Below are 14,050 nucleotides of genomic sequence, written 5' to 3' on the forward strand. Positions count from 1 at the left end.
ACAATCATATACTAGTATTATAAGGGTGTATAATTTCCTTCCCTCCCGAGACAAAAATCAGAGCCAAACATGCTTGGATCATGGTTTCATGTAATAGTGCTCTTTGATAAAACAGACATGAATAGTGAATACTAAACAGGAAGCCGACTATATGAACAAGGAAGAAAATGCATGCTTCATTTCAAAGAAACCAGTCACTAGCATTAATAGCAAGCCACGGGATTAAGCTCATTAAAAAATTTGCCTAAAGGAGAAATCTCACTTGTTTCTTGTATTTCTTCATGTCGTATGTTTAATATAAAGCACAGAGGTGGATTTTGTGATCTGGATCATGATTTTAATCTGCATAGAACACTTTAATAATAGTTTACTTATCTGAGTACCACAATTAAGTTCAATTGATGGTATTCCAGATTTGAAGTTTGATTGTGAAGTTGTTTTTCTTTCTTTACCTTTAATCAGGCCACTGAGAGAAATTCCGTTCTCTTAAAAGTTAGCTGTGATGGAGGGAATTGTTTATCTAGGTAATCGATTTTGTCTATGAGCTCCTCTGCCAGGCATTGGGCACTCAGAGGTCAAGAAGGAATCTCTGTGTTCTTAGAACCATGTACTTTTGCCAGGTGCATGGTAGACATTCAATATTTACCACTGAGTGGCTCCATATCTGATATTCCTCTTGTATTTCTTTCTTTTTTTCTTTTTATTCTTTTATTTTTTATTTATTTTTATTTTTTAATTTTTTTTGCGGTACGCGGGCCTCTCACTGTTGTGGCCTCTCCCATTGCGGAGCACAGGCTCCAGACGCGCAGGCTCAGCGGCCATGGCTCACGGGCCCAGCCGCTCCGCGGCACGTGGGATCTTCCCGGACCGGGGCACGAACCCGTGTCCCCTGCATCGGCAGGCGGACTCTCAACCACTGCACCACCAGGGGAGCCCTCTTCCTTTCTTTTTTAATGTATTATTATCTTTAATTAAGTACAAAGACTTTCCCAATCATGTCACCTAGAGATCATTTTATCCAGTGCTCTGTTTGGCCGCCAGTCTCTTGTCTCTCTTCTCAGCAATGGTAAGGCAGATACCCCTTCCCTGGGGAAGAGAGATCCATGGTTTGTTGTTTTTGCCAATAACAAAAATGTTGGAGAGCCAGATGGCAAAGCTGTTGCCATTGGCATCTCTCACATGAACTATATCAAAAGAAACAGAATGTCTTTTCTGGTTGGTGATCACACCAGTTCTTCCCAGGTTAGCATCTCCAGTCACCATGCTCAGGTTACCAGTGTCAAATTTGACAAAATCAGTAATCTTGCCAGTCTCCAAATCAGTTTGAATGGTGTCATTTACCTTGACGAGGGGATCAGGGTAGCTGATGGTGTGAGCACCATGGGTCACCAGATGAGGGATTCCTTTTGTGCCCACAAAGATCTTTCTCACGTTGCACAACTTATACTTGGCCTCCTCAGGTGTAATATGATGAATAGCAAAGTGATCCTTGTTGTCATGGATCAGACGAAAATTCTCTCCAGTCTTGTCAATACTGATGACATCCATAAAACCATCAGTGTAGGTTATATCAGTGCGAACCTTGCCATCCATCTTAATGAAACCCTGCATGCAGATCTTCTTTACTTCATCTTCTGTTAAGGCATACTTATGTCTGTTCCTTAGGAAAATGATTAGGGGGAGACATTCCTTCAGCTTGTGGGGACTTGTAGATGGACAACAAGCAAACACACTAGTCAGTTTATCCAATGCTTTGGAGTTTCTACACAATTCAGGTGCTCCTTGGGACCACAAGCCATAGCTGCACTAGGCACGAAAAGAGTTCCTCTTATATGTCTATCCTTGGTTACTGGTACCATCATCCATACTGTCTCCTAAATTAAAAATCCTGGATTCAGGGTTCCCCCTCACTCCCACTTAAGTATCTGTTGATTTATTTCCTTAATATCTTTCCTCTCCATCCCCAGGGCTGCCACTGTTTTCATTCAGAGCTTTATAACTTTTTTCTAGGATATTTCAACTGTCTCATTTGGTCTCCTTTCTTCTAGTCCCTCTCTCTAATTCATTCTCCTGAGTTACCTAATAAAACACAGTTGTAGTCAAGCCATTTAAACATCCCCTATAAGTACAAATTGATTCTTAGTTGAACTCCAAACAACCCAGCATTACAAATGCACAATCCCATATCAAGATAAATAACGTTACCATTTTCACAGTGAAATTTTTAGTTTCTTTCACATATACATTAGTCATGCCTCAGAATCTGTATATATTATAGCTCTTCTTCCCAGAATACTCTTTTCCTTTTCCACAAAAGAACTCCTACTCATCCCTTAAGATTTATTTTCCGTGTCACCTCCTCTATGAAGCCCACTGTGACTACTTTAAGTAACATGATACCAGTAGAGCCACACTGCATTAAAGCCATACTACCTGGATTTGGATACTGACTCTGTCACCTTGGCAAGTCACTTAACCAGTCTATGCCTTAGTTGTCTCATCAATGAAATGGAGATGGTAAAAGTAATTACCTCATAGGCTTGTTGCAATGCTTATGTGAATCAATTAATACACGTAAAGTAAAACACTTCAGTCTTGGTTAAGTGTTTGATAACTGTTAGCTATTTTTATATAGTTTATTCACTCCCGTCTTTATGTTCTTATATAATTTTCAGTTAGAGAATGTATCCCATTATGCTGTATCTATCTCTTTATATAGGTCCCTACCTCTAGACGGAAAGCCACTTAGCTTGAAGACTGTGACTTATTCATCTCTTTAACCTGTCAGAGCACCAAACCAGATCCTAAGCCTATAGTATTCAGTGAACGTAAAATGAATAAATTTGTGAGTGAATGAATGAATGAATGAATGAACAAACTCAGGTAAATAATATGCCAAAACTGTTTCTGTATGTGTCTGTTACACAAATCAAAGTAGATTCAATCTATTAGCCAAGTATCTATAGACTTGTATTGGTGAAATAAAATATAGGAAACTCTTTCTTGTGCCTTGAACCCCAAAGCAGTGTCATAGCCCTTTTAGTTATGATGTAACCTTCCCATTGACATGGAAAAGCCACTGGTCCTATTAAATTATTATTTTTTTCTTTTTTACCTGCTCAGTCCACGTTTGCTTTTGCATATGCTGTTTGACTCCATATTTTTGGTCTCTGGTTAGACATCTAATTCATTAATAAGAAGAAATCATTATAATCAACTCTGATGGTCACTAAGAAATAAATGTATCCTTTGTGTTCTCAGAGAGGAGGTTCGCCTCATTTACTCTTTTCTCTTTATAAATGCTGTTTTCTAATGCCTTTGTGGTGATAAAGAGAATGAAGGGTGGGGGGGAAACCTAGATACTTTCTCCTCTGGGTCACTTTGCATAAAGACTTCTTTACAGCCACGTTCAGATGATTTATGTACATATTGTATATGCAGCAGCAGCAGTTATAGAGCTATTCCTACCATTTAACCTGCATCATTCTGAGTGGCCGTTCACTGGCTGCTTAACTTAACATCTGCTACTTTGGTAGTCTAATATCCAGATAGAATGAAGAATCAGAAAAATAAAACTCCAATAGGCTTGTTTACTTCGATAGGTAATGGTGTGTGGTTTTGCGGGGTGGGGTGTGTTTTGTCTTAGTTTGCATTATCCAAAATTATCTATCTTTTTAATCTTTGCAGAATTAAGACATGTTTATCTTTTCCCAACTTAGGAATCAGACAGCAGAAAGAAATATAAATGGTCTCCTCTATGTACTGTATTTAAGGAAGGTCTTGTCGTTTTATAGTCTTTTGCAGCTTCCCAAACACAACATTAACAATATTTGATATTAACAAACTTTCACAATATTTGAAAGTAGACAAACTGAGGCCAATACAAATCAAAATACCCGTACAATTACTAAATCTGTCTAACTAAACTAGTTAAATGCTCTCTAGTTGTCATATATAATTGGTAACTGAATCATAAAACCATTGACTTTTAAGGCTATAAATGAGATCAGAGCTTGGCTTATCCAACCAATACAAAATTCCTTCTTTCTTTTTGACCAATTCCTCAATTGTCACCTTTAGTTCAGGCTTTCATCATATCTTCTTAAGTCCTCTTCCTCAACCTCCATGCTGCCTTGGTGCTCTACGAGTCTAGACACGCCTCAACTGCCAAAGTTGCTTTCTTTATTCATCATTTTGACTATACCGCTTTTCCTATGCCTTGGTCACTTCCCAGCATCTCATGTGTTGCAAAAATCTCCTCACTTCAAGCTTCATTGCACTCCAAGAAGGGGCACCAGACTTCCTTTTCTCCTTCAACCTCCCAACACATGCCTAAATCTCCTGTCACCCAAAACACTTCCTCAAAGTCCTCTCATTGTAGTTAGTAAAGCTCATGCCCATGTTTCTGGGCTTTTCCCAAAGTACCATTAATGGGAATTCCCTTTTCTCCTGGCTAGTGAGGCAATCTCTTCCCTATTAGTTCAGAAACCCCATTCCTGTAATACAATCTTCTTAGATAAATCAGTCCTTATGTGCTTTGGACACACCATGAATTTTTTTTTTTTTTTTTGCTTCTTTCTCTGCCCTCCTAAGTTGTATTTTCTTTTAATGCATCCATTAAATTCATCCATTTCACTGAATATATGTATCAGACAGTCGTTTCATGTACTTTTAGGTTTATTATGTTGTCTCTGTCATACACATGTAAATAGGTTCCAGTTATCGATTGCTGAGTAACTACCACAACACTTAGTGTCTAAAACAGCAACCATTTTAATACATCTTATGAATTCTGTAGGACAAGAATTTGAGAAAAACTCAGCTCAGCGATTCTCCGCATAGTGACAACTAGGGTCACTTCATAATATCCGTTTGGTGGATGGGTAGGTTAGGAGGGTCCAAAGTGGCTTTACATACATGTTAGGCATCAGGAATGGCCAGAACCCTGGGCTCGGTTTGGACTGTTTGAACAAAGTGCTTATATGTGGCTTCTCCAAGGCAGTCTTAGGGTAATTAATCCTCTTACATGGCAACTCAGGGCTCCTGGAAGACTCAAGAGGCTCCAAGAGGCCCAAGTAGAAACTTTAAAGTTTCTTAGGACCTAACCTTGGAATTTCTAAAACATCACCTCTGCAGCCTCTATTGGATTAAGCAAATCATTAAGACTAGCTTAGAGTAAAGGCAAGTGAAATTGGATTCAACCTCTTGATGAGAAGGATAGCATAGGAATATGTAGCCATTATATGTAATATATAGATATAGAGATAGAGATTAGATAAATGATCGATAAAGTCTTTTGATAAATGACTTTAATTATAGTAATGATTTTCTGACTTTAGGAAACAATATTGAAAAGAAATTGATTGTACCTATAATGCATGTTGTCAACAAAATATTCAAACTTTAGAAAACATTATCTCTACTTTACCACCCTCCCGTAACTTGCTCAGCACTTTTTTTTTTAACCTAGATAGACTACAATCTTCTTGGGTACAATGTATATTTCACTTTTATATCCCTAGCAACTGTCTCAGAGCTTGGTACACAGTAAACTCTCAATAAATGTTTGCTGAATTGAATTGAATTAGTCCTGGATTTTGAGGCTGACATGGCCAACTTAATGACTTCTCTGAACATACCGTAAAGAAGGATAAAGGTAGCAAGAAAATCCAGCCTTATCAAGGGTAAATCCAACAGGAGGTACTGATATATATATATAAATATATATATTAATATATATTTATATATCTATATATAAATATATATTAATATATATATATGCCAACTAATACAGTTCTAGAAAACACAGGTGATGGTATCAGTTAATCTTTCCCATCTTCCTTCATGCAGTAGAAATTTCAAGAGACCATCCATTTAGCATGTCTATGCCCAAATTACTGCAGGAGCTGGATAGCAAACATTCTGGATTACTTCTGACAAGCTTTAGTTATTTTGGAGAAAAGAGGGGCAGACAAAATGATTCTATTATGCCTCTTTGTCATTAGAGAAAAGCCAAGCTACTAAGAGTCAATAATAAGAATTGACATATCTTTTTGAATTCGCAGCTTTTAATATACAAAGTAAATTAAAACGTCCTTTTAATCTTGAATGGAATTTCCTTCTTTAAGCTGTGATCTTGTGTTTCTCTGTTAATTTCAAATTTAAAGAACTCTTGGCTGATGAAACTGTTGTATAAGCAGAGGCACTGTTGTTCATTGTGTAATGTGAGAATCAGAAACTCTACTACAATTCTCTTGTCATGTCGCTGACAGAGTTCCAGAATTTTGATTGGAAGGATGGGTATATTTTATAATTTGTTTTAATCCTGAGGCAATTTTATGAGATTTGTTTCAAATTACTTACTAAATTCATTTCTATTTTTTTTCTGTATGTATTAGGAAAAAACTGCCTCTTGTTTCCAAAAGTCCTATCTACTTATTATATCTGTTTGTCTTGGCTATTAGGATAATGCATTTAAAAATTCTTTTAAATAATCATTAGAATTTTACATCATTTTTTTCTCATTTTACTAATATTAGTGGACAATGCTTGAATAAAACCAATTTAGGGAACTGAAGAATAAAAATATTGCTATATATTTCCATGACATGCTTTCCAAAAATTTTTCTGTTCCTGTTTTGCAGACTTGACAAATAAGGCATAAGATGATAAAATAACTCACCAAGGTCATTTAAGATAATAGTAGACCTGGGAAGCTTATTACTGTTTCATGATGTTTTGTCTCTTTCTAGGTCTTTCCAACTATGTTGTCCACCTTTAAATACCTTTTTCAACATTAATGAATTTAGTAAGCTTTTACATTTAATACATTGTTTACAGACTATAGTCTTTCCATTGGAGACATTATTTTACTAATTTGTTTTAATTGCTAGCTATTTCTATATCCCTTGTATTTATTTATAGTTCTTTCTTACTGTAAATTATTTCTTTACATACATTCATACAAAATTCACATATATGGATTTTTATTTCTAATTTCACACCCATTGCCCCTCCCTATCCCAAGAATTTGGAAGTAACAGTTTTCTACTGATTCTTTCCTTCCATTTGGCAACCATTTTATTTCACTGTTTTTGAAGTGATGCAGTAAGAGAAAAATGGCTGCCTTTTGTTTATTTCCTTGTACATTAACATGATGACATCATCAAAGATATTATCTAGAATGTACATATCTTTAAGAACCCAGAGGTACACTATAAGCCAGAAACACTCTGTTTTCCTTTTCCTCTTAATGCCCCAAGGTTTTGCAGCTTTAGTGTAGCTCTTGTGTGCAGGGGGAAAAAGGAACTTGAGCATTTTGGAACAAATGCATTAAAATGGTGGCATTTAAAACATATCTGAATATTTTTTCAATGTTAAGAAAAATCCATGAAAAGGCATTTATTTAAGTCATGAAACATTCTAAATCAATGCTACCACTACAAAAAATATTATAAAGAATGATGTTAAATCATTGTATTTAGAGACTGGCTAAAATATTTAGCCACATGTGCCTATTCTGGCTTTAAATTATTTTTAAAAATTTCCATTGACACAAAAAATTTTGTTATAATTATTTCCAAAAAATAACTTCTCATTAATGGAAGGTTTAAGCAGGTATATAGATTTACTATTTTTAAGATTACTGTATTACTTAAAAACACTATTAAAATGTACTATATAACTGTACAGAAAATTTATTTTCTGATCTTCATTTATGATGCTTCTGACTTTTCTTTCTGTGCTCTTTGTTGCACATTGCATGTACTTGTCATAGGATTTCCATTGAGATCAACAAGCTTTCAGTTACAAATTCAATTTAGATTATTAAAGAGATAAGAAGTTTATTTTTTTCATCAACTTCCAATTATTAAATAGCTTTTTCATTTGGAAATACACAATCCATTTTCAAATTTTGAGAATTAATTTTAGGTAATTATTTTTAAACGTATTTCAGAAAGATAATCTGACTATACCTATGTGTGTGTGTGTATATGTATTAATTCAATATTTACATAGCAGAAAATTCCTGTAAATGTTGAGTACTCAGCTCTGAAACTACTTGTTAACACTGAAATCAGATAAGGTAAACCATATGCTTTATTGAGGTAAGTGCTCTAAAATAAGTTACTGAGATTTTAAGAATTAATATGAACCACATGTCCTTTAGATCTTTAAATTGAAATCTTCATTGTTCTTTTAAGTCAGCTGTTCTAGGGATGTGTCATCTTTTGAGAAGATAAATTAATCATCTACCTCACTTATATACATCAATAAAAGAGACTCACCCTCTCATCTACTTTATCAAAAATAATTAGAACATCCATATTTTTATTCATATATTATATCTTATTTTTATTCATATATTGTATCTATTAGTGGTTGAGATTTTCATTGAGGATATTTTTAGGGAAACAGCCACTTATCCTTTTAGAGAGCAACCTCCTCCAATAAAAATAAACACCAGCAATCTAAAGGTTAAAACATACTGTCAAATCATTCAGTTAAGCAAGGCTCTTTAATAACATTTGCACAACAGTACTTTCAGAAAGCAGAAGGTAGGAAATAGCTCTTTGCTAGTTCCCCTTCCTTAAATTATTATCCAGCCTCTTATTAAAATAAAATCTAGTGAACTTCTTTTGAATGCCTGCTCAAACGCTTTCTATAATAAAAAAAAATCTTGTGAAGGGATTTCCATAAGTTGTGCTGCATTAATGACTTAGAGCAGCTTCCTAATCTGTTATTCCTTCCTCCTAGCAGACCTCAGCTGATAAAAATATCCATACACACAGTGAAGTCAGTAGCATGCCTGGCTTTCTCAGACAAAACTCCCATGTGATCACATATAGGCAGCCTCAGTGAGGCTGATGCCGTGCAGCAAGCAGTAGGTAATGAGTCTTTGTGCAGAGTGAAGCTCTTGTCGCTGAACAATAAAGCATACGGTACCAGCAATAAAACACAGGGCTGGCAAATTTCAGAAGATTCCGCTGAACCAGGAAGAACAGTGCCTTCGGTGATGCTGACACACATTATAAAATGATAATCAATTTATTTTGGATTCTAATAAATAAAGAGTGCAAGGACTAAGACTGCAGCTATTTGAACAGGTCAGTGATTTTATAAATTACTCCTACACTTCCTTGTGTTTGATTGGATTTACATTAGGATGGTCTGATGTGTGTTTTGCCTTAAACAAAAACTTTGCAAGATATTTACAGTGTGTAATATGAAGGATGCACTTGAATTGACCCAATTCAATTAAATGGCTGATGTAGTCAGATATGATAGAGAAACATTTATATGATTATAGTAAACTGAAAAGTTATTTATTCTATTTAAAAATTTATGGGTTAAAAATCATTCAATAATTTCTAATCTTCTATGATTCAGAAAGAACATAAAGCAGAATACTACTAACAGATAGCTCAAATAAAAAGCTTCACGTTAATGTTTCTGGTATTAAAAAATCCTGTATTGCAATAGTTTGTGTCTTATGATTTGGATGATATATCCTTCAAAATTTATTGATGTCTTTCAGTGCACTGCAAGAGGTTTAGTATATTTAATTATTTAAATAAAAAATTTTTAAACCAAGAAAATTTTGAAATGTTAATAATGCTATCTCCCAGAATAATGCATTTTATATTTAACTATAATATAGTATATATCTATAGTAATCTGTTGTGTGCCTTTTATTTTGCATGTTATATTTCTTTTGATAGATGGAAAATATTATTGCATTAAACCTTTTATTTCATAAATATTCACTCATTAGTGGAGAAAACAAATTAGCTTAATTTTAAAAAGAAGAATTGATTAATTATGTTACGATGCATATTTCCATTGACTCACCATTTAGAAAAGAAGAATATGTGCCTTCATGGGTATTTATAAAAATATGTACACACATGACCTTCTGTATCTAGAAAATAACCACTTCTTAGGTTTATGAGCAAGAGAGTTTATGTTTTAAATAGAGAGATTGCTGTGTGTAGGAAGACAAGGAAGAAATAACTCTAGCAAATAATAGCACAACACTGAACATCTCTGTCAAAGACATACAAGCATTACTGCTGCATGGATCTTTACATTAAAACACATAGTTTAACTTTGCTCTGCATTTTTACTGCTGTATTGTTTTAAAGGCATCGTGGGACCTAAATTCTTTACAATTAATTTCTTGGACACCATTTAGGATGATCTTCTCTAAGGCACTAGAGTACATTTAACATTTTATAGAATTACCGGTGACTTCACGTATTTGTATAGTGACTCAAATAATTGTATGCCTGTAAGATGCTGTTTAAACCACAACAAAAAGAAATACCCTATGTCCCTGATTATGCGTGTACTATGTATTCGAAGGGGAAAAAAATAGCTATGTTTCAAAAACAAGAGAAGTTAATGAAAATTTTAAATTGGCCTTCCACATGTATTTAAATGAAGTATTTGACTATTTGAGTTTCCTTGGTTACCACTGTCGCTGCTGACAGCTTCTTTTTGGTGGGGAGGGGGGAAAGCAGCACTCCAAAACAAAGAGTTAAAAAACACTTATCCATTAATAGACGCGGGGGTGGGGTGGGGAGGCGGGAGGGTGTGATGCGGACAGCCCGGCGCAGTTGGTGCCCACTCCCCATCGCGTATTCCAGCTCTCGGGCGATTCAGGTATTCTGGCAGAACCGCAGTTCCACAATTCCTTACCCAGCATTCCGTTTCAGCTGCTGGAGGGCTGCCTGAGCCTTATGCAAATGAGACCAGCTCCGAGGCTTTGACTGCAGAAGCGAGAGGAGGGGGGCAGAAGGGAGTTCAGAGGTCACAGGGCTGGTGGAAAGGCTGGATCGGTTGCCCCAAAAAAAATGCACTGGGCTCCTCTGCAGCAGTGTTTTGCAGCAGTTACATGAAGTGTGCTTTATTTCTCAGAGTGAAGATCTTAACAGCGTGTGTGCCGTAGTCGTTTAAAGTAAACGCAGGTACGGTGACAGATTTCATGATGCGCCTGATTTTATTTCTATAAAAGACACTGATGAGGATTGGCTATTTTAACTCATTGTGGAAATTGGCAGGGTGTTCTCGATTTTCAGCTTCCCTTAACTAGTTTATTAAATCTTCTTAATGTTGTCTCAATTTGAAACGTAGGTGTTTTGTTCCAATGGAATAATGTCATGAGAGAAAAAATTGGTTTGAGGCTTCTAAATAATTCCATTTTGAGGAAAGTTTTTGATTGCAGAGAGGTGTCTGGGTTGAAACATCTAGCTGAATATCAAGACTTTCAACTTTTTGAGGATTTTCACATTTTTAAGAAATGTATTTTAAATGAGGTATCTGGAACTAAATAATGGAGTTCTTTTGTTCATACCCCACATGATATCATAAGGACAGTTTTAATAAGTTATATTTTCATTTCATTTTAAGAGAGGGTTTCAGTTTTGAGATTCTCTTTTCTATATTTCATCGTTAAACATCTTATCAAAGAAATAATTTATTTGGGGGTCCCATCCTTTAAATACTTTAATTTTCATAATTGTTATTAATTTTCTTTGGAACTTTTTAGACAATGCTATTTTGAACTCAACATGTTCAACTTCCTATGACTTTTCCTTTCAGTTAAATCTGGATTGTGAAGTGATCCTCATAAATGTCACAGGCAGGACAAAAGTCTTCTTTTTCCATGCATGAAATTTCACACTTTTGTAAAATGTGTGATCACATCATAGAAAAGTCTGACCTGAACCAAACAAATGTGTACTCACTTTTATTGTTCATATTGCTTTTTTATTTCCAAAGCATATTTTTAAATAAACTTAAAGCATCGTGATCAGACTGTTTGTCTATATCATTAAAATTTTAAAATATATCAATTCAGCAGTTACAATGCTGATGGGAAAAATGTTATTTTAATTTGCATCAAGTGTGCATCTGTCTACATTATAGGTTGTACGTGTATGAAAATAAATTGGAAGGATGAAGAGGCAAAATAATGTTTAGTCATGAAATAACTGCTTTATGCTTTCATATTTGCATAAGATATTTTGGAGTGAATTTTATGCAGCTTACGTACAAAGAGCTAGTACATGTTTAGATAAACTTTCTTTTGCATTGAAAAGGGGGTGTTTATTTTATTATAATGATTAAGGCTTGGCAGTTTGGCAACAATATCTTTTATTTTTAAATGAGGGGTGGGGGGGAGCATGGAAGGCAGACCAAAACAGGAGGATGGCCATTTAAAACAGTGATTTAAAACAGTGAAAGACAATTACTTGAAATATTTATGAAATCACTTCATAGTAGTCATCCAGGGCCAGATTCTATGGGGACATTGTGACATTTATCCAGGATCCCGAGATTAATTTAGGAAAAGAAATTCATATTTTGGTATGGGTTTTTAAAAAACAAATAAACTGCCATTTTCTTCTAAATTCTCTTTTGAAACTTTCAGTAATGACTGAAGCTTAAGGGGGTATATTTTAAATCAGTTATTTCCTTTTTATGTTGAATGGAAAATGCTGTCCTCTGTCCTCTGGTCCAAACAACGTATTTGTTTACTTTTGTTTTATACATATGTATATAATTTATATATATATAAACATATATATATATAAATTATATATAAATATCTATATACACATAGGCTATGAAATACCTATGTTTACATATATTTATATATGTATATATTGTTATGCATACTATAAATTATATATATTTTGTATGTATACATACATACATATATTTCAAACAGCCAAATAAAATCTTTCTTATGGTCAACCATATTTAATCCAACAATTCTGAAAAGCAAAAACTCTTTATTTCATTTTTAACTCAGGTAGTGCCCATAGTTTATACCTCCCAACCTCTGCGTGTGTTCTAGGCAGGGCACAGGGAGGAGGAGAGAACTGGGTTTAAAATTCATTTAGCTTGTCCAATACTATTAACTTTGTAAATGCAACCGCTACCCGTTAGCACATTCTGAATATAGAAATAAAAACAGTGCGGGCAAAGAAGGAGAGCCTGTGAAGATTCTTGGAGAAAACGTGGTAATAGACAAATGTGAAATAAAGAGAATTGTTGTGCTTCCGTGAGCCACGAGAGAGCTATATATGTCCTGCAGCAAATTTATGGCTTTGAATATCCTGGAGAATTTATGTCTCTATGCAAATTCACTCAGAACTTTGAAGTCTTTTTTTGCATTTGCTCGAGCCATACTGCTTCCATTCAAATCTCAGCAGCGTGTACCTAGTAAGTTCATGGTCTGGATAGTTGGGTGTATATAGAAAAATGTATTTGTGTAAGTGCAATTCAAATTAAATTTAGAAAGTTAAAGAGTAAATAGAATAATGTAAAAACAAATCATTGAAGGAAGTGCAGTTAGTGTACTTGAAGAGGTGATGTTACATCAGACTTCAAAGGAATCTTTAAGGATTTTTCAAAAATTAATTTCCTGCTTTCTGATTACCAGTCTGTCTTTGTCATCACTTGAAACTAGAGACCATATTGTAAGCTTGGAAAAGATGTTAGGGCAAACATGTCGTACTCAGTCTAGCAGTATGGAACATAGTCTAAAATCTACAAATAACTGTTGTCATCTCAAAATCGCATGTGTAGGTTTTAGGTTGTATTATCACTATATGTGTCCTCCTGAACTTCTGGTGCCTATGAAATAGAAAAAAGAAGAAAATAACTTATAACATATAGCAGGAAAATATTCAAAATAATTGAGTATTCAAAACAATCACATTTCTTCATTTTAACCTGGCATTTCTTAGGAAACAAAACATATGATTGCATTTTTATCGCCTATTCTAAAATTTAAATAGAATTGTATCAGTTTTATTGAAGAGTATAAGGACGATAAAATTGCAAAATGATTTTAAAGGTCTTATTTTTATTCCATAGTATTAGACACATGGCAACATTATAGTAATACTTTGTCTAGGACAGTTGGAAAATAATCTGTACTAAATTAACCAATTTTCCAAATAGGTAAAGTTTATGACTTAAATGGCCAGTTTTTTAAAATGTGTTAATTGCTTTCATGGAAGCAAAATACAGTGCA

The 14,050-nt window shown here is 34.5% G+C and overlaps 1 protein-coding gene across 1 annotated transcript; it reads right to left on the reverse strand.

Annotated features, from left to right (window-relative positions):
- Positions 1-1,014: 1,014 nt before the first annotated feature.
- On the reverse strand, positions 1,015-1,799 carry LOC136125684 (small ribosomal subunit protein eS4, X isoform-like). The gene is given in 2 exon segments (XM_065880601.1): positions 1,015-1,745; positions 1,748-1,799. Coding segments are annotated over 2 exon segments (783 nt in total).
- Positions 1,800-14,050: the final 12,251 nt, after the last annotated feature.

This window comes from Phocoena phocoena, chromosome 7 (assembly GCF_963924675.1).
Source record: "Phocoena phocoena chromosome 7, mPhoPho1.1, whole genome shotgun sequence".
In the NCBI taxonomy this organism is placed as follows: domain Eukaryota; kingdom Metazoa; phylum Chordata; class Mammalia; order Artiodactyla; family Phocoenidae; genus Phocoena; species Phocoena phocoena.